Raw genomic sequence first — 19079 nt, forward strand, 5'->3', positions numbered from 1 at the left:
CAAAAATACTTGGGTAAACTTGAGTAAGTCTACAATAAGACAGTGTCCTAATGAAACAAAAGTAAACTTTGATAATAATTATAATTAAACTGTTAATTTTTTTACAGAACAAATACACCAACTGTTACAAATCAATTATTTAATTACTGCTGCTGTCACTGCTATGGTCACGACTGTACATACAGTTTTGATTTTGAGGGGATCCTGGTATCTTTCCTGCTTTTCTTACTTTTTTTCTTTTCCCTAATAGAGACATCATTTCTTCATGTCTCATGGCTGCTGTTGTCTTCATGTGGGTCATAATTCTGTTAAATTCAGTTTTTCTTTGTTCTATGTCAATTTTCGTAATATCTATCAATTCTCGGATTAATGCATTTTTTTCTGGACGAACAGACTTTTTAATGTTTATAAATTTGTTTGATTTGTCTAAATCTCCCTTTCTGTGTTCTCTGAATGAAGTTGTTGGTGTGCACTCAATATCTTCACTTCCTTCCAATCTTCTTTTCTTTGTAATGTGGTGAGAAGGTTGTGGTGATGGTGTTTTTAATAGGGCTTCAATTTCAGTAATCGGAAGAGAATCAATTATTATAGGTGGAGTCACTTTGTCTTTCAGCCCCAATATATCGTCTATCTCCTCGAAATAGGGTGGTTTGTGAACATGACCCTGTCCAGTTTGGTGCTTCTTGTCTTTGTATCTTATGTAAGCCGCCTGTAAGTTGGCAAACTTTTTCCTACATTTTTCACCTCCTTCTAGGCCTAAACCTACATAAAATCCCTCTTTGTTTAATATTTTTGCAATTTCCTGCCACAATGAATTTTTTGGAGTTTTTTGATCATCAAATTTAGCAGACATTGTCGTCCTTATTTGTAAAAATCGCAATGTTGCTTGATGATCCCTTGTTGTGGGCTTTTTTGTAGTCCAGACACTCACATCGGCACTGACCTAAAAGGTGTAAGCTCATAAGCTTGGTTGTAATATTGCCCAAGTTGCAAGCAAAATACATGAAGTCAAAATATGTACTTTTGAGTAATTTGAGTTGAAATATATAATATTTATATACATATGTAATTCTTTAGAGGAATTTGCAAAAAAAAATGCATAGAGACCGAAAATAAATACGTGCTTACAGAACTGACTGAGTTTGGAATTGGTTTGAAAGTTGTAGGGACACTGGATTGCATCATTGGCTCCCACTCTGTGTATTGCAAATCAGTGGCGTTATCTGTAGTGTATGACAAAGTTTTGCGGCGCACAATGTGGCCTGCTTCATTCTGAACCATATATGAACGCGGTGCTCTATGGACATCAACAATCTGTCCAGGTTCCCATTGCTGCTGAACATGATTGTACATCGTAATGCCTGTCTTAGGTTCTAATGGTTTCAGGTCTTTAGCTTGACCATTATAATATTTGCTATGTGTGTATGTTGCTTATTAACTAACTTATCCCCTATATTTTCACACATTTTAGGAAATAATAAATCAGGATTAATGGGGACTTTGGTCTTACAAATTCGGCTCAGTAACAATTGGGATGGTGAATAATCCATGTGTTTAAGCGGGAATTTCGATATTGCATTAAGGCTACTTCAACATCCTCTTTACCCTTTAAAGCTTTCTTAATTATATTTTTGGCTATACCTACTCCTTTTTCGGCAAGACCATTAGAGCGTGGATAATTAGGGCTTCTAGTGACAATTCTGAAGTTCCAACACTTTGCAAAATCTTTAAATGTCGCACTGTCAAATGGGTTATTATCGCAAGTTACACAATCAGGAATTCCAAAGGTCGAAAACACTTTTTTAAGTGGCTCAATCACAGCTGAAGTTGATCTATCTTTTATTGTACAAATTTCTAACCAATTTGAGAAAGAATCAAAAATAACAAGATATCTTTTGTCTGCGTAACTAAAAATATCGATACCTACACGTTCCCAGGGTCGCTGAGGAACAGAATGCAAACATAGAGACTCTCTTTCTTGCTTTCTAGCAAATGATTCACAAATTCTACAAGCTTTTATATATGATATTATATCAATGTTCAAACTCGGCCAGTAAAAGATTTGACGGGCACGAGATTTGGCTTTTTCTATGCCAACGTGGCCTTCATGTAACAATTTAAGCATATTTCAAAAAGAAGTAGTAATCCATTTTCTTTCAGTGGAGTTGTACAAGTACAAAAGGAAGGGAATGACACGCAGTCGTCTCCACAAAACTTTATTTCGACCTTCAAAAGGTAAGGCCTGCTCTACTAGTTTCGGACATATAAATGGCCATCTTCAGGAGCTACAAGAATAACTTACTCTACTTATGCGTAACAGGTGTTTAACAAACGGGAAAAAAACCTACCTCAACTCGACAATCAATGCGCGGGCTGTCTTTTTAGAAAGGGGGAGACAGTGAGACCCATGTTGTGAAGATTTTGTGAATTTATAGTATATTACACACCGAGGTGGGAAGAGTTTCATTACTGTCGAGAGATTAGTTAGATAGCCGAGACGCGAAGCGTCGAGGTTTAGCTAGGATCTCGAGACAGGAATGAAACTTCCTACCAAGGTTTGTATACTATTTTATTTACAACCATCACATTTCTATCAAAATTTACAAATCATTGTTTCATTCTGAACATATCTAGAATATTACATTTAACAAAAAACTACCAAGCAGGCATTTTTCTCAGAATAATCAATCAGGTATATTGTTATCGTAGCTATGTGGTAAACAACTCACCAATGTAAATAAATGTCAGAAAAAGTTAGATCGACATTCATTTCCGGATTAATAAATTGAGAAAAATGTCGTCCGGTGAAGAATTGACGTGTACCCCGCCAGAAATAGGACAGGCTGCTGACGCATTAGCACACGGCTTGGAGCCAGAGAAAAGTAAGCATCGCTACCTAAAAGCTATTGAATTATATAGGAAGTGGTGCGAAGAAAAAAAGGTGAAGAATACCAGTTCCGAAAGTGTACTCTTAGCATATTTTGGAGAACAATCCAGATAAATGAAGCCGTCCACTTTGTGGGCAATGTACAGTATGATACGAACGATGCTACAAATTGAAGAAAAAACTGATATTTCAAAACATGGGAAACTGCTGGCCTTTCTAAAACGTCAAAATGTGAGCTTCAGGCCCAAAAAATCGAACGTATTTTCTAGGAAAAATATAGAGGATTTTTTAAACATAGCTCCAAATAATCTTCTACCGATAAAGGTAAGATATTTATGATCTTTAAATAGGTATTTTAAAAAAATAGTATTTTATTAGCTTATACAAGTGCACAGTTATTATTGTATTATATTCTTCTTATTGTTTTAGGTCGCATTAATAATAGGTGTAATTGGAGCTTGTCGGACGGACGAATTAGTGAAAATGAAAATGTTGGATGTTACTTTTTTTGAAGAAAAAATTTCGGTTGAGATTCCAGATTCTAAAACACATACAATTAGATCATTTCTCATTACTGAGCCAATATGGGTGAAGATCCTTCGAGACTACATAAATTTGAGAGAAAACATAGAAATCGATAGACTTTTTGTTCAGCTTAGAGGAGGAATAGCAAGAAATCAACCAATTGGGCACAATACAATAGCTAAATATTCCCAAAAAATTGCTACTTTTTTGAATTTAGATAACTCGAAAGGCTTTACAGGCCACGCTCTAAGAAGAACCGCCGCTACGTTACTTGCCAACAGTGGAGCAAATGTACTCCAATTAAAAAGGCTGGGAGGATGGAAATCTAGTACTGTGGCAGAAGGTTATGTGGATAGCTTAATGGAGAATAAAACCAAAACTGCCGTTATGCTGTCCCAACGTGCCATGTCTTCTGAAGCTGTTGCAAGTAGTTCACAAACCTCAGTCATTCAGCAGCAAATTAATTTGTCGACCAAAGAGACAACTGTTGGAGACGCCAGTGCTGGTACTGGCCTAAATATTTCTATAAACACTTATAATAATTCAAATGTAACCATTAATTTCAATAAGTAGTTTGTTTTAGTTTAGATCATGTTAATTTTAGTATTGTAATGTATTATAGGCATTATAACCGTTAGAATGCATACAATTTAAGTTGTAATCCAGGACATTTTTCTCAATTTATTATTTGCGAACTGAATATCGATCCGACTTTTATCTGACATTAAAAAAATTTGATTCAATCATTTTTTTTTTCAAAAATATAAACAATCACACAATTTTAGAGGGCGGGAAATGAGGGCGGGAAGTAGAGGTGCGCAATATGATACTTCCTAACCTTCAATGACGTTAGTAATGACAGCATTACATATATGGTTGTAAATAAAGATAATTTCAGATACAATCCCCACCATCCACCATATCTGACTACTGAATGAATGGCAAAATTAAACTCCTCATCACTCTTTAAACCTTTATCAGACAGAAAAGCTCTAGATAATGTATCAGCTATATACAAATATTTACCTGGTTTATAAGACACTACTAAATTATAGTTAAAAGTCTTAGACGCATTCTTTGCAGTCGAGGTGAAATGTTTGGCAAATCTTTTTTAAAGATCACCTCCAAAGGTTTATGATCTGAGTTAACATTAACTTTTAAACCATACACAAAATAATGGAATTTCTGAATTGCAAACACAATGGCAAGCATTTCTTTTTCGATTTGCGCATACTTCTGTTCTGTTGAGGTGAAACTTCTTGACGCAAATGCAATGGGGTGGCCTTCTTGTAATAAACATGCACCTAGACCATCTTTAGATGCGTCAGGCTCAATAACAATCTCTTTCTTAGAGTCAAAATACCGTAATATTGGAGCTGATGTTAACAAATGTTTGAGTTGTGACAGAGACTCTTTGTGAACATCACTCCACAACCAACTGACATCTTGTCTGGTTAAATCTCTCAAGGGGGCTGTGATTTTCGACATGTTTGGAACAAACTTTCCCAAGTACTTAGCCATACCAAGCACTCTAAGCAATTCATTTCTATGGTTAGGTGTTGGTGAAATTCAGTTATTGCTTTCACATAGGTTTAATTGGGCTCAACACCAGCTTTTGAATAAATTTGCCCCATAAATTTAACAAACTTTGACTTGAACTGTATTTTAGAACTGTTAAACTTGATGTTATATTTAACATCAGGATCATTCATTTATTCATCATCATTGATGTTATATTGTAACATAAAGATTACACTAGGTGCCGTTACCCTAAGTTGCCCCGGTCTCCCCCAGTACAATGTTTGTGTCAGCAAGATTGGCGAATTGGGGTCATGATGTGGGTTTAAATACTGCACCAAAAGCACGTACAGATTACCGAACTCTGGGGTCTCCCCAAAGGGAGGTCACTGACTGATCTCTGGGTTAGGTTGGGTATGCCTATTGTGTAACGTAACGTGGAGCAGTAGGTGACCAAGTGCCACACCCTAGATCAGCCCTAGCAAAGGAAATAGTGTGGACGAGCAGCATAAGTTGCCTTTCCTACTTACCCCGCTTTGTTAGGTTCTTCACGTCTTTACCGGCTCGATGAATGCCCTCGGACCTAAGTCTAGGGTTCATTCATCCCCGTTAAAGCGTCGCCATCCGTGTTCCTTCTGCCTAAAGCCGGATCACATCATGCTCCCCGCCATCTTGGCAATCTGGGGGTAAGATTACTGACTAGTCACTAAGGCACTATAACTTAATAAAAGTGGGTTACCTGTGTGTTCTTCCCCCTCAACTACCCCTTAACGTGACAATATTTAACAGCTCTATCAAGAATTATTTTCAGATTTCTATCATGTTCCTGAACATTAGTACGAGTTATTATTATCATCAAAATAAACTCCCACCCCTTCTAAATCACCAAACATTTCAAAATTCTTTCTTTGAAAGACCTCAGGGGCTGACTTAATACCAAAAGGCAATCTGAGAAATCTAAAACGACCAAATGGTGTTCCAAAAGCTGTATAATCCAAATAAGCTAAGGTTCCAAAAGCTGTATAAAAAGTACCCATCTTTCATGTCTAGAACTGTAAAATACTCTTTGTCACTTAGCTTAACTGCAATTTCCTCCGCAGTTGGAATTAGAAAATGTTCCCTCTGAATTGCTTGATTGAGAAATTTAGGGTCTAAACATATCCTTAAATCCCCATTTTTCTTTTCCACTATAACCACAGGATTCAGCCACTCAGTGGGTTTTTCAATTTTTTCAATGATGCCTTGATTTTCAAGCTGTTCTAATTTTAACTTGTGCCTCTCATAAAGAGCTTTAGGGACCCTCCTGTGGGGCTGAATGTGGGGAATTGCATCACCTTTTAAATGAACATTGGTAAACTCACCCAATCCATCAAAAACAGACTTATATTCACTAATCACACTAGCTAATGAGTCAAATCCAGCGTTACCTTCCTTACTAATTGACGCTAACCTCTTACTAATTTTAAACTAATTTTAAATCTACACAACCAGGCAATCCTAGGAGAGGTAACTGATTATTAGCATCAATTACTACATAATTAATCAATGATTTATGCCCGTTAACTTCACACATTACTTTTACCTCTCCTAGAGGCCTAATTCTAAATGCATCACAACCATAAGACACCAGTGATACTTTTGTTGATTTCAATTCAACATTTGGGCCTAAAGACATAAATACATGCAAGGGCAGAACACTGACTTCCGCTCCAGTGTCTAACTTAAAGGTAACACATTTCTTTGTTTCACTTACCAACACGTTCTGGTTCGACACTGCAGTATTTTTTCCACTTTTCTGAACTTCACTAACATGTTTCAAAAACTTCACTGAGCTCACATAATACTCTTCACAGCTTGACCCGCTGTGACTACTCTCACCTTCAGGATTTTCTGCTCCTACTTCATTAACATTTCTTAATGTACTTTTTCGCTGGGCTCCTCTGTACCTAGGATATTGCTCTCTTTTAGGTTCTCTCCTACAAACTGCAGCAAAATGATTTCGTCCTTGACATTTCGCGCAAGTTTTTCCTAGTGCTGGACATTTTGCACCTTTCATATGAGGGGCGTTTTTAAATTCAACATAGTTTTATGCTATGGTGAATCAGATGGAAGTTCGGTGCTTCTCTGATGATCTGTCAATTGATTGTCAATAGATGTGATGGCATCAAAATACCGTTGAAATAACAAACACCCTTGCAGTTCGATTTTCAACTTGAAACGTATCGCACGTCTGTTTCGTGGGCGCCATTTTTGTCGCTAAGACACCACGTTTCTTGAAACGGTGTTCAGAGAAATTTGAAGTTGACGACCGAATTCCGCAGCCGGTCGAGTGGAAATGTGGGGCCTCTAAGTGGAAACGTCGATTCCTAAAGGTCTACGGGGAATTGTCTTGTGCGGTGCACTTCCAAGAGGCGGAAAGGGTGAAAACCTAGGAGAAGACCACGTGGATGTGACAGTGACGGTTATAGTTTCCACGAGGAAGGACTACATCTTTTGCTCGGATCGTGCCTTTAAGCGATTTTTTAGAACTTTTAGTAGCTATCTGGGGCTCTGGGGCACAAGCCCGACTATCTGAGCCTCTTTCGTATCGAGCTGGCAAATACCCTAGTTGGTAACGCCATTAAACAGAAAAAAAAAAAAAAAAAAACACCCTTGCCATCCTCCATAACCTCAAAAATTTGTATTTTTAACCTAAATTACCTAAACCGGTGTCTAAACCTCATAAACCTAAACATTGTTTGGTTTGAGAAAGTTTTGAAGCGAAAAAGATTAACATAAAAAATGGAACACGTTGCTGCAGTTGTTGCAGAGCAGGTTGTTTATAGGTACTCATTAGATGATTTTGTTTCGCATTTTCGACTGACAAAGTCAGCAATTGAGGTAAGCTTAGTACAGGAGTTAAGAAAATGTTATCTACTTTTAAACTTTTACTTCAAGAATCTGTGTTCTGAATTACAATATAATGAAGACATTGGCCCTGGAAGACCGCCAATTAAAAGACTGCATGCTTTGTTAATAACAGTATGGACTTTGGGTAAGTTATATGAGAAGTATTTTTAATTAGCCTTCAAGGTATTAGAAAACTTTATATTCCAGTAATTGTTTATTTTTATTTTAGCAACTCCAGATTCATACAGAAGCATTGGAGATCGTTTTGGATTAAACAGAGAAAATGCTTGTGCAGTTGTTTTGACAATGTTGAAAGCCATTTGTGTATTAATGCCTGTCTATGTCACATGGCCAGTAGGAAACAAATTTCATCAAACCTGTCTGGAATTTAATAATTTGCGAGGAAATGGATCATTTCCAAATGTAATTGGTTGTGTGGATGGAACACACATTCCAATTAAGGCTCCTAAAAAAAATGACAACTCATTTTACAATAGGAAAGGATTCCATTCAGCTCTTCTGCAAGTAATCTGTAATGCGCGTATGGAGTTTATTGACATATACTTTGGTTGGCCTGGGTCTACACATGACGCAAGAGTTTGGAAAAACTCACCAATTTATTACAAATTAAAAAATCAAGCTTTATTGCCAGAAGATTTTCATTTATTAGGTGACAGTGCATATCCGTTGGATGTTTTTATAATGACCCCTTATAGAGATAACGGTCATTTAACTGCTAGACACAAGAAATTTAATAAAACATTATCTAGCTCAGTGCAAGTAGATAATGCCATTGGAATGCTAAAACAAGTATTTAGAAGGCTTAAATACCTGGATGCAGGTATTTAAGCCTTCAGTAGAAAATTTAAAATATTATGTAGTGGCTGCATGTATACTACACAATTTAAGAATAAAAAACGGAATGAACTTAGACATAGAAGAGAATGAAACTGATGAAAATAATGTGGAAGGTGAAGAGAGAGGTGAAAGAGAAGATGGCCTGGGAAGACAAAAAAGGGAAAGACTGTTATTATCCATAACATGATTTTTTTTATCTTCTTACAACCTAGGCAAGTGTTTAAATTGTATTCTATATTATGATATGCATGTTTTTTTTCTCTGAAGTGAGTTTACTTAAAATAAAGTTATTAGGTATGTTTTTTTGTCAAATAAACTTGTAAATAGAAGATTATAATGTTTTATTGTCCAAACGATTTAACATTTTCTGATAACATTTATATACATCAAATCAAAATAAAATCATTAAGAAAACTTAAATCATAAATATTATATCAACCTAAATACAAAAATGAGGAACAACATTTACAGGAAGTGGTTTTCCTTTTTAAGTTATTTATAAGTTATATTGTTAAGTTATGTCAGAAACATTTTTCAATTTGGGCTACCAGTAAATTAAAAGTAAAATGTCATACTAGAACATAAATAAATACCAGGTGTCCAATAGCACCCTGGACATAGGAGATTAACATGGGAAAACGGTTTTTATTTTTTTGCGCCTGTACAGTTGATTTGATTGAAAAATCGTATTAATGAAAGTTGTAGTACCTATCACGGACTAGTTTTCTGTATTTTTTCAGATCTCTAACTTGAACCCTTTCGTCGTAAAACACGAACAAAAATGCGAAGAGGTTGTCGAGCAACGGATAAACAGGTCATTGTTGCTGAAACGGTTGCTCGACAACCACTTGTACAGTGCAGGTAAAAAGTTAAAATTTTCTCGTTTTTGTTCGTGTTTTACGACGAAAGGGCTCAAGTTAGAGATCTGAAAAAAATACAGAAAACTAGTCCGTGATAGGTACTACAACTTTCATTAATACGATTTTTCAATCAAATCAACCGTACAGGCGTAAAAAAATAAAAACATTTTTCCATGTTAATCTCCTATGTCCAGGGTGCTCTTGAACACCTGGTATACATATTTGCAAGTGAGTGTTTTCAACACTCTGTAGCACAAAATTGAAGTCATTCTGAACATAAATTCATACAATTTAATTTTTTTATAAAAGACCATCAAACCCTTGAAAAATTAGCACATACATAGCCTATAATTATCAAAATATGGCAGTGAGAACTTGTACATTAATTTAAACACCTAACTAAGTAGTCTGTTGTAACCTGAAATCCAATTTTTCCATTTAATCAGACTCTGATTCAGAGTACTTCCTTTTCTTATAGCTGAAACTACTGGCAGTGCTGGTTTTGTCCTGACAATGCTCTTAGAGCATTAGCCACATTATTTATTGCAGCTATTTCTTTCAGTTTCAATTCCTTTTTCTCTCTCCACTTTTCTTCATCTTTCTCTCTTTTGTAAAATAAATATTGAGGGATAGACAACTCCACATTTTTTTTTTTTTTTTATGTTGTGGCACATGCTCCAGTAAACTCTCTGCTGGTTCTGGAGTTGAAGAGACTGTGGCCACTGTGGATAACTCTTCTGAACTTTGTACAGGTGGCTCAGTCTGGTTTATACTAGTTGATAAAATGTTAGCTGGGGGAATAGTTGAAGCCTTATTTCCTAAAACGGTGTCAAACTAAAAATGATTTTAATTGTGTAACATTTTCTGGTTTTGGCAATTCCTTAATTGCCTTCAACTTATTTGGACATTTATGCAACCCTTCTTTGTCAATAACAAATCCCAAATACGATACAGAATCCTGAAAAAAAATGCACTTCTTTTCTTGTACTGTTAACCCTGCGTCTCTTAATATACCTAAAACCTTGCGCAAATTTTCAACATGCACCTGTTTGTTTTCCCCTGTTATTAATATGTCATCTAAAAACAAGGCCACCCATGGCATTTCTTTGAATAATTATTCCATCAAGCGCTGGAACTGCGCCGGTGCGCACGAAACTCCAAAAGGTAGTCGATTATATTGAAATAATCCTCTATGTGTACTGATTACCGTATATCGTCGCGATTCAGGGTGCAACAGTATCTGTTGATAAGCTTGACTAAGATCAATTTTAGAAAATTGTTTGCCCCCTCTCATTTTATTAAATAACTCATCTACCCTTGGAATTGGATACTGGTCAGCTATAATAAACGGGTTAATTGTAATCTTAAAATCACAACAAATTCTCACACTGCTACCATCCTTTTTCAAAATGGGGACAATCGGTGTCCCCCATTCCGAAAACTCAACGGGTGATATGATATTATCATTTAACAATCGATCCAGTTCATTGTCGACTTTATCTTTCAATGCAAAAGGTAGTGGTCGCGGCTTAAAGAATTTTGGAGTTGCGTTTGGCTTTAAATTCAATTTGATATGAAAATGCCTAAATAAACCAAGATTGCCAGAAAATACCGTCGAAAATTCATGTTTCAGCCTGCAAATTTCATTTGACTCTAGATAATTGACTTTTTCTATCTCTTGAAATAATAAGTTGTACTTGCGTATAAAATCCCTTCCTAACAAAGCAGGACCGTCCCCCGACAGTATATAAAAATCTAAAGTAGCGTTTCTGTCTTTATACATAACATTTAAATTTAATTTTCCTAATGGTTTTATTTTATGACCCGAAAAATTTAGCAAGGTTATGGTCGTTTCGCTTAATTTCTGTTCGCAAAAATAACGTTGATACAGATTATATGGCAATATGGACACAGCAGCTCCCGAATCTAACTGAAACTTTACCACTGTTCCATTCAGGGCAATCTCCACAAAAATAGGTTTATCCATATCAGAACAAATTAAAAAAACCGGCATATTATCTGTTTCTACATCCTTATCATCTACGTCAAAAAAATGCATATCTCTACTGGTATTCATATCTTTGAGAGCCGCACACGCAGCTCTAATATGACCGCGACGTCCGCAATTGTTACAAATATAATTTTTATACGGGCATAGATTTGCAAAATGTGATGATTTGCCACAACGAAAACAACTCTTACCACCGTCGCCGCCTTGTGCGCCTCGCCATGGAACCCCGTTGCCGCTGCCAAAAACATGATCACGTGACACCTCTCTGTCATTTCTCAACCGTTGGGGTTGAAGATAAGTTTCTCGCCTTGTGCGATGTTGCGACTAGTGCTGCTATTTCCTTGAATAGACGATTCCCGCCGCCCTACAGACATCTTGAAAACCTCTGACTCCAGCTCTGTTTTGATCCCCGCAGGACAGGCTGCCGCGTCTTTAATTCCAATCTGAGTAGCCTCTTCAATACGCGCTGCCTCTACTGCTTTACTAAACTTAACATTCGCTTTTAAACTATACAGAGCATTTTTTATTTTTCCATCACTGTAGTGGTTTATAAAAATATCCTCATAAAATAAGTTTAGTCTCTAATGATTCGGCAAACTGACAATTATTTGCTAAACTTTTTAATCTGGTACTCCATTCCTGTGCAGTTTCACTCTCTTCTTTATAAGCAGCATAAAACTTCCCCCTTTCAACCCAAACTACATTTTTGACCTCATAGTAAGCATCGAAATAACCCACTAAATCTTTATAAGAGCAATCTTCGGGTTTGTATGGCACACATAAGTTGGTTAGCAATATGTATGCGTCTTCAGTTAAACAACACAGCAGCACGGCGCGTTGCATTGCTTCCTTGATCTCTTTTGCAATAAAATATTGAGTCAATCTGCTGTGAAAAATTTTCCAATCACTGGACTTTGCATCGAAAACAAGATTGATGCCGATGTCTCCGACACCTGCCATTTTGTTTAACGTTGGTTGTCTTTAGCACTATTTAAATTTCAATCGTCTTTTCACTGGAAATTTTAACACTTGACTTTACAATACATAGTAACATATTTTCGAACTGTTACACACTTGATACATCACATATGATGTATCCCATCCTCGTCGCCAGTTTAATGTACGACAAATAAGACTACCATTTTAAACTAAACTGTCTTCTTTAATGCCACGTTTCCAACTGCCCGACTCACAAGTGCTATAAATAACTGATAAACCTAAACTGATAAATTCCATTGGATTCGGACCCTAACATATTTATGTACATATACTACAGTTTTCAAAAAATTCCCACTGAACCCTACTTTCGCCAGTTTTCATAGATCGTTCCTTGTTACTTCTGTAAGTTTGTAATAGATTTCTATATTTTGAGTAACAGTCGTTGCCATTTACATGAATGCCCATTTCCATCATTTGCTTGCTAATATCATCCCATAGCTTCATTTTTTTGCAAGTTGGGTTATTAAACTGCTCCTCCATGCCTAGTCTTACACTAAGTAGGAGTTTAACCGAAGATGTTGTCCAGAATTTTGAAGATTTAGTATTAGCACTTGACTGTACTTGTTCATTCGCTTTTAACTGCCGCTGAAATACGGTCAGATACTTGCATGGGTCTAAAAAAAATTAACAGTAAAATAAATTTGTAATGATGGCTTTTAAAAGCGACCCTAAAATCCATTATTTGCACAGAGTAGGTACTCCTCGCTACAAATACTACTCATAAATAGTAAAGCAGTAAAAGAAAAAAATACAATGTCATAAAGTACCTACATTAGAAAAATCTGTGGAAACTTTAAAGTAAAAAGCAGTAGATTTACCTTCTGAAATTTCTTCAATTTCTTCTGGACTTAGAGAAGTCTGTATTTCGACTCCTCCATGCTCCAAAGACACAACAATCTTTTCTTCCATGTTTTTTGAGTTTTCTTATTATAAAAATAGTTTTCTTCAAAAATAGTCTTTCTTATTAGTTTTCTTATTATAAAAATAAAAACCTAAACATAACCAATAAATTACAAATTCAATCCACCAACAAATGTCATTTCCTTCCACCGACTTCAAAGTCCGGTTGCGCCCGGTTTACGTCACTGGTTGAACGTTAGTTCAACGGATGAATATACGAACGCAAAAAAGAATCCATCATATCTATCGGAAATTATTTACGAACGCTTTTGGTGCCATCAGGTCAACCGGTGTAACAACAGATGGAAATAAAAACGTGGCTATTCTTATAACCACAATACTTGCAAGTGATTAAAGCATCTGTGTTCAATTTCTTGTTCTTAATGCGGTTAGCACTATGTTCACTCACTGAATTTATGTTCAGCTCACTTAGAAGGACAAAAGTCAACAGCCTTATTCAAGGTCAACTTGGGCTCCCTCAACAGTATTTCTTGTGTTCCTTTGTCCCAAATGCCCATGACTATCCTGTCTCTGATCATTTCATCTTGATTAAGGTATGCAGTTGTTTTGACTGCTTTTCTTAGCTCAGTCAAGAAGCTATCAAACAATTGACCTTCTTTCTGAACCACACTATTGAACTTGAAGCGTTCAAATATCACATTCGCTGTCGGCGAGCAATAATCTCCAAACTTTTTAAGTATGGCATCCAAGGACTTTTTTCTTCTTCAGTGTAGGTAAAACTATTGTGGAGTTCTAGGCCATCGTCACCTACAAGATTCAAAAACACAGCAATCCTAGTTTCTTCAACCTTAGTTTTGAGGCCTGTGGCTGTCATAAACAGTTCAAACTTCTGAGCAAACTTCTTCCAATTGTCAGCTATATTACCATCTAGCGCTAATGGCTCTGGAGGGCGAAACAAGTTCTCCATTTTCTAGCTTCAACCGTTCCAACTTACAGTAAGACTAGTCAACAAGCGACTAACAGGACCTGACCTGGCACCATGTAATATCCGCCAAGATATTGTAAGAAAATAACATAAATGCTATTAAGCATTTATTATAACAATGTAACAACCCACTAGAAGGGGGAAAATGAACAAACTCTGCAATCGTAACTAGAACGAACTCGCATGTTCCCGCGCGCCTACCTAACCTTACAATGACTGCTTGACGTATGGCAATTATGACATAGAGAGGGGTGCGTTCCGCACACACATCATCTCACAATCTTTATGTTATTCTTATTTGTACATAAAATAATATTTATATGATAAGGTAACTGACTTAAAAATAAAATATTAACTTATCGTCGATGCACCTAATTCGGTCATAGGCATCTAATAAAGGTACATAATTCTGACACCTTGATGTACATAAAACAGACACTGCCTCTAATTCGGTCAGTAATTGCACGTAATTGTGACATCTTAAAATGTACTTAATGATGGCATGAAAATTACGTGGAAAAATCAAATCTCATATATTTTTTAATTTCTGGGACGACAAATATGCCTCGTTTATTATTATTTATGAGGGGTGAACCAGTAAAACAGCATTAGCTAAAGCATTTTTGCACTGGTTGAAAACGTCTAAGGCTTGTGAAGACCATTGCAAAGGGGTTTTATCGTATTTTTTGTAGTTTTGGTGCATTCCATGCAGAAAAGACTGCTGATGAGCTGCATTAGGGATAAAACGGCGATAAAAATTTAGCATGCCAAGGAAGTTACGAAGATCGCCAGCATGTTTGGGAGTGGGGTAATTAATGATAACATCGACTTTCTCAGGTAAAGGACTTGATGCTTGCGCTGAAACTTGATAACCTAGAAACCTGACCTGAAATTCACCAAACGTGCATTTTTCTAAATTGATAGTGAGACCAAAATGTTGAAGTCGATCAATAACTAAGGTAAGACGTTTTTCATGATGATTGGCATATTCTGAAGCTATTAGAATGTCGTCAATATACACGAAACAAAAATCAAAGTCTCTTAATACCTCGTGAATGAATCTCTGAAACGTTTGTGCTGCATTACGCAACCCAAACTGCATTCTAGTGAATTCAAATAACCCAAATGGGGTGATTATGGCAGTTTTAGGTATAGAACGAGATTCAACAGAATCTGGTGGTAAGCACGAACTAAGTCGAGAGTAGTGAAAATAGTTTTTCCTTCAAGCATGGAAGAAAAATATTGAAGATTAGGGACTGGGTATCTATCTTCCAAGGTAGCAGAATTAAAACGGCGGTAGTCGCCAACAGGTCGCCAAGCACCACATTTTTTCCTAACCATGTGGAGGGGACTAGCCCAAGGACTACTTGAAGGTCTGCAGATACCCTGTTCAAGAAAATACTGAAATTCTTGCTTAGCCATTTTAAGTTTGTCCGGAGGTAAACGTCTAGGTTTGGAAAATACAGGTTGTCCTTCAGTCAATATAATATGGCATGTGTTATGTTTTATGTCATTTAAGGGATTTGAAAGTTTAGTAATTGAAAGAAATTTTTTTAATATTATATAGTATTTACAGTCAGGTGTTAAAGCATAAATTGAGTGAACTTGAACTTTACTATATGTACCCAAACTTGACATGTTTGTTGCAGGATCCACTAATCTTCCACGAGAAAGATCAATCAGCAACTGATAATTATGTATAAAATCAGCACCAATGATAGCGTGGTCAATCTTGGCTACAATGAAAGACCATGTAAAATTTCTACGTAACCCTAAACTTACAGTAAAAATTTTGGTACCAAATGTCTCAATTGAAGACGAAATTTTACAATCTGTTAAACATTTTTTTACAAATCTTTTTGGTAATAAAGAAACATCAGAACCAAAATCGATAAGAAAAGAAATTCCTCTAAGAGGATCTTTTAAAAGTAAACGTCGACTAACAGTGCTCACTTCTTGAGTAGGCTGCTCTGGGTTAAGCTGGTTGGGGTGACTGGTTGCTGGACTCTTCCACATCAAGAGCTGCCATTGTTGATGTGGCGGAAAATTATCCGTACTTTGGTAGTTACATGGTGCCACACATTTTTTTGCCTTGTCCTTGAAATTGGCGTGGTACCAACATAAACCAGTGGATGGGTTGTTCTGGATCTGTTTCGCCTCATATATCTGTTCCGATTTTGATTTTCATTCATACGTAACTCTTCTACCTGCTTTGTAAGTTTTTCGACTGCTTCCAAAAGGCTATTGTTTCGTGCATTTACTGCAAATGTGCGGGGTTGGTCAATCTCTGCAATCTTGTCAGCCATCTTTGACAAATTCTCCAATGAATCATTACTGGTGGCCAAAACTGATTGGATTTGCGTGGGCAAATGCTGGAGCCAAAGTGTTTTGAGCATCTCCTTAGAAACTGAAGTACCTCCAAGTCTGGTCTTCTCATTAAGCAAGATAGATGGTTTGCGGTCTCCTAGAGATATATCTGAGAGTAGTTTTCTCAATTTTCTTTCGCTTGATTCTGAAAATATTGTAATCAATCTGTCCTTGATACTTTCATATTTGTTAGTACGTTGTGGATCAGTTAAAAAATCGGTTACTTTTGCGGGTTATATTTGGTTTGGTCAACAGTAATGTGGGCAAGTTCGAACTGGGCTTCAAGCTGTATGAACCAAAGCTTGGGGTCTACTTTCCAGAAGGGCGGTACTTTAATGGAAATACGGTTTACCTGTGGTTGAGGTTGCGGTTGCACTGGATCCATTGTAGGATGTTCTCTCTGATCCATCTCCGTAGGGTCTAGGTAATTATGCTCAAACTCGGGGTCACCATTTGTGGTGGTCTGCCTGTATGGGCCACGACACGATGTTTTAGGGATCCATTGCCAGTGGGAACACCACAAACCTTTACCGCTTCAATGGCAATTTTGGGCCCATAACTTGTTCGCAAAGATGCTGCACAGTGGAATAAAACTACCGGTTACTTGAACACACAGTATTAAAGAATAAAATATGATATTTAATTACCTTAACACGTTTCCTTTTTCTTATTGCTCAACCAACAAACCGCCCACACGCAGCAAAAGTTAAAGTCATTCGTGTCGTGTCATCGGTGGCACTAATGGCACTTTACATTCATATACTTTTCATGTATGCAAAATTGAATATTCTACTATTTCTACAAGAAAGACCACGTGTGGTCGATAGCCTATTTTTTCGTATGGAAAAAATAAATATTGTGTGTATAAAGTAATGCCTCCACTCTGCGAAGATGGACTACTTCAATGTAAAGTGTAATGAAAAACTACAGACAACGCTTATTCTACAGTAACAGGGGTACCATGTTGTTTTCAGGAACATCCCTCTTGGTGGTGGAATGACCGGTCGGTTGACGCTTCGTCTTCTTGAATTGGTAGAACTTCCAGACTGCAAACATCAAAAGCATGGCAAGGGTTACCATCAGGAAAGATGTTGAAAAGCTCCAAACCACTGGATGAATGTTTTCTTCGTCTAGAAAGTCTGCGTAGTATCTACTTTCACTAAGACTCTTGATATCTTTTAAATTTAATGACGTCAGTTCCAAAGGCTTCAGCTTAAGGGCAACAGAGTGGTTTAAGGAAAACTCCATTTGAGGAAGAATAAATGGATTTCCTGGAATTATGTCCTCTTTATTCCAAAACTGGTTATCTAAGATGCCTATCCCACAATTTCTTGGAATTTTGACCAAATTAGGGTGGTTTAAAAATACAATCTCCTTAGTTTGGCATAACTTGTGAACTTTAAGTGGACTATTTGTTGGTATTGCCAAAACGTATTCATTTGTTATTGATTGAATTATGGCGTCGGTTACTCGTACTGGTGTCACTTCACATTTTCCAATATTGGCGTGTCTGATTAGTTGAACAGCACAATCATCTCTCTGAGTTTCCAGGTGATTTTTACAGATGTAGGTGTTTTCGATCATCGGACAGGCGTCTTCTTCATATTCGGCAGAATCGGCTCCAATTACCATGTAGGGTTTTCAAATTTCAAAAGATTCTTTGAGAAATATTGGAAAGTGAATTGCAAAAATTATTTTATTTTTGGAGAAGGTTACTTGGAGAGCAGACAGTTTATAATAGTACTGAATATTACTTAATGTTAATAGTTTATCATTACCATAAAGTTTTGTCAAATCTTTAAGGATGGTATCCAATTCATGGTATGAAATTATACTACTATGTAAAACATTAAGTTGTGCAAACATAATTGCATTTTCCAAGTTATCCAAAAATGTTATTAAGTTTTGACTACTAAAGATTATTTGAAGGATGGTACTTTGAATTCTTAGTAGAGTAGTTGTGTCAATTAAGGTTTTATTTATTAATTTTTCAAAAGCTTTAATATGAGACTTAATCAAAGCTTGATTGTTGTACAAAATCGTTATTGAACTGTTATAGTTGTCAATGAAATTTGAAAAGAAAGTTCTTTTTGTAATGTAGTTTTCTGATAGTGCAATTCTGAAATGGCTTTATCATATTTGTCAGCGTCATCAGAATCAAGAGTACCAAAAAGCCACTTTGAGACTTTTCCAACTACATTGATCAGTCCACGTTTATTTCGATTATGTGGTCGTATATTATTAAATTTATTTCTAGCTTCTAGGATTAAAAACTTTGCATGATTAAGCAAATTGATGGCATTAGTATGGTATGTAAGT

At 36.4% G+C, this 19079-nt stretch overlaps 1 protein-coding gene across 1 annotated transcript; it reads right to left on the reverse strand.

The window, feature by feature from the left end:
- Positions 1 to 14973: 14973 nt before the first annotated feature.
- On the reverse strand, positions 14974 to 17169 carry LOC145729288 (uncharacterized). Its single transcript, XM_081979975.1, has 2 exons — positions 17113 to 17169; positions 14974 to 15279 (listed from the first exon to the last, which is right to left on the reverse strand). The coding sequence occupies exons 1-2, from the start codon at positions 17167 to 17169 to the stop codon at positions 14974 to 14976; spliced, it is 363 nt and encodes a 120-aa protein (XP_081836101.1).
- Between the last annotated feature and the right edge of the window lie 1910 nt (positions 17170 to 19079).

The sequence above is a fragment of the Ips typographus genome, linkage group LG5 (assembly GCF_016097725.1).
Source record: "Ips typographus isolate SLU linkage group LG5, UJ_Ityp_2.0, whole genome shotgun sequence".
Classification (NCBI taxonomy): Eukaryota; Metazoa; Arthropoda; class Insecta; order Coleoptera; family Curculionidae; genus Ips; species Ips typographus.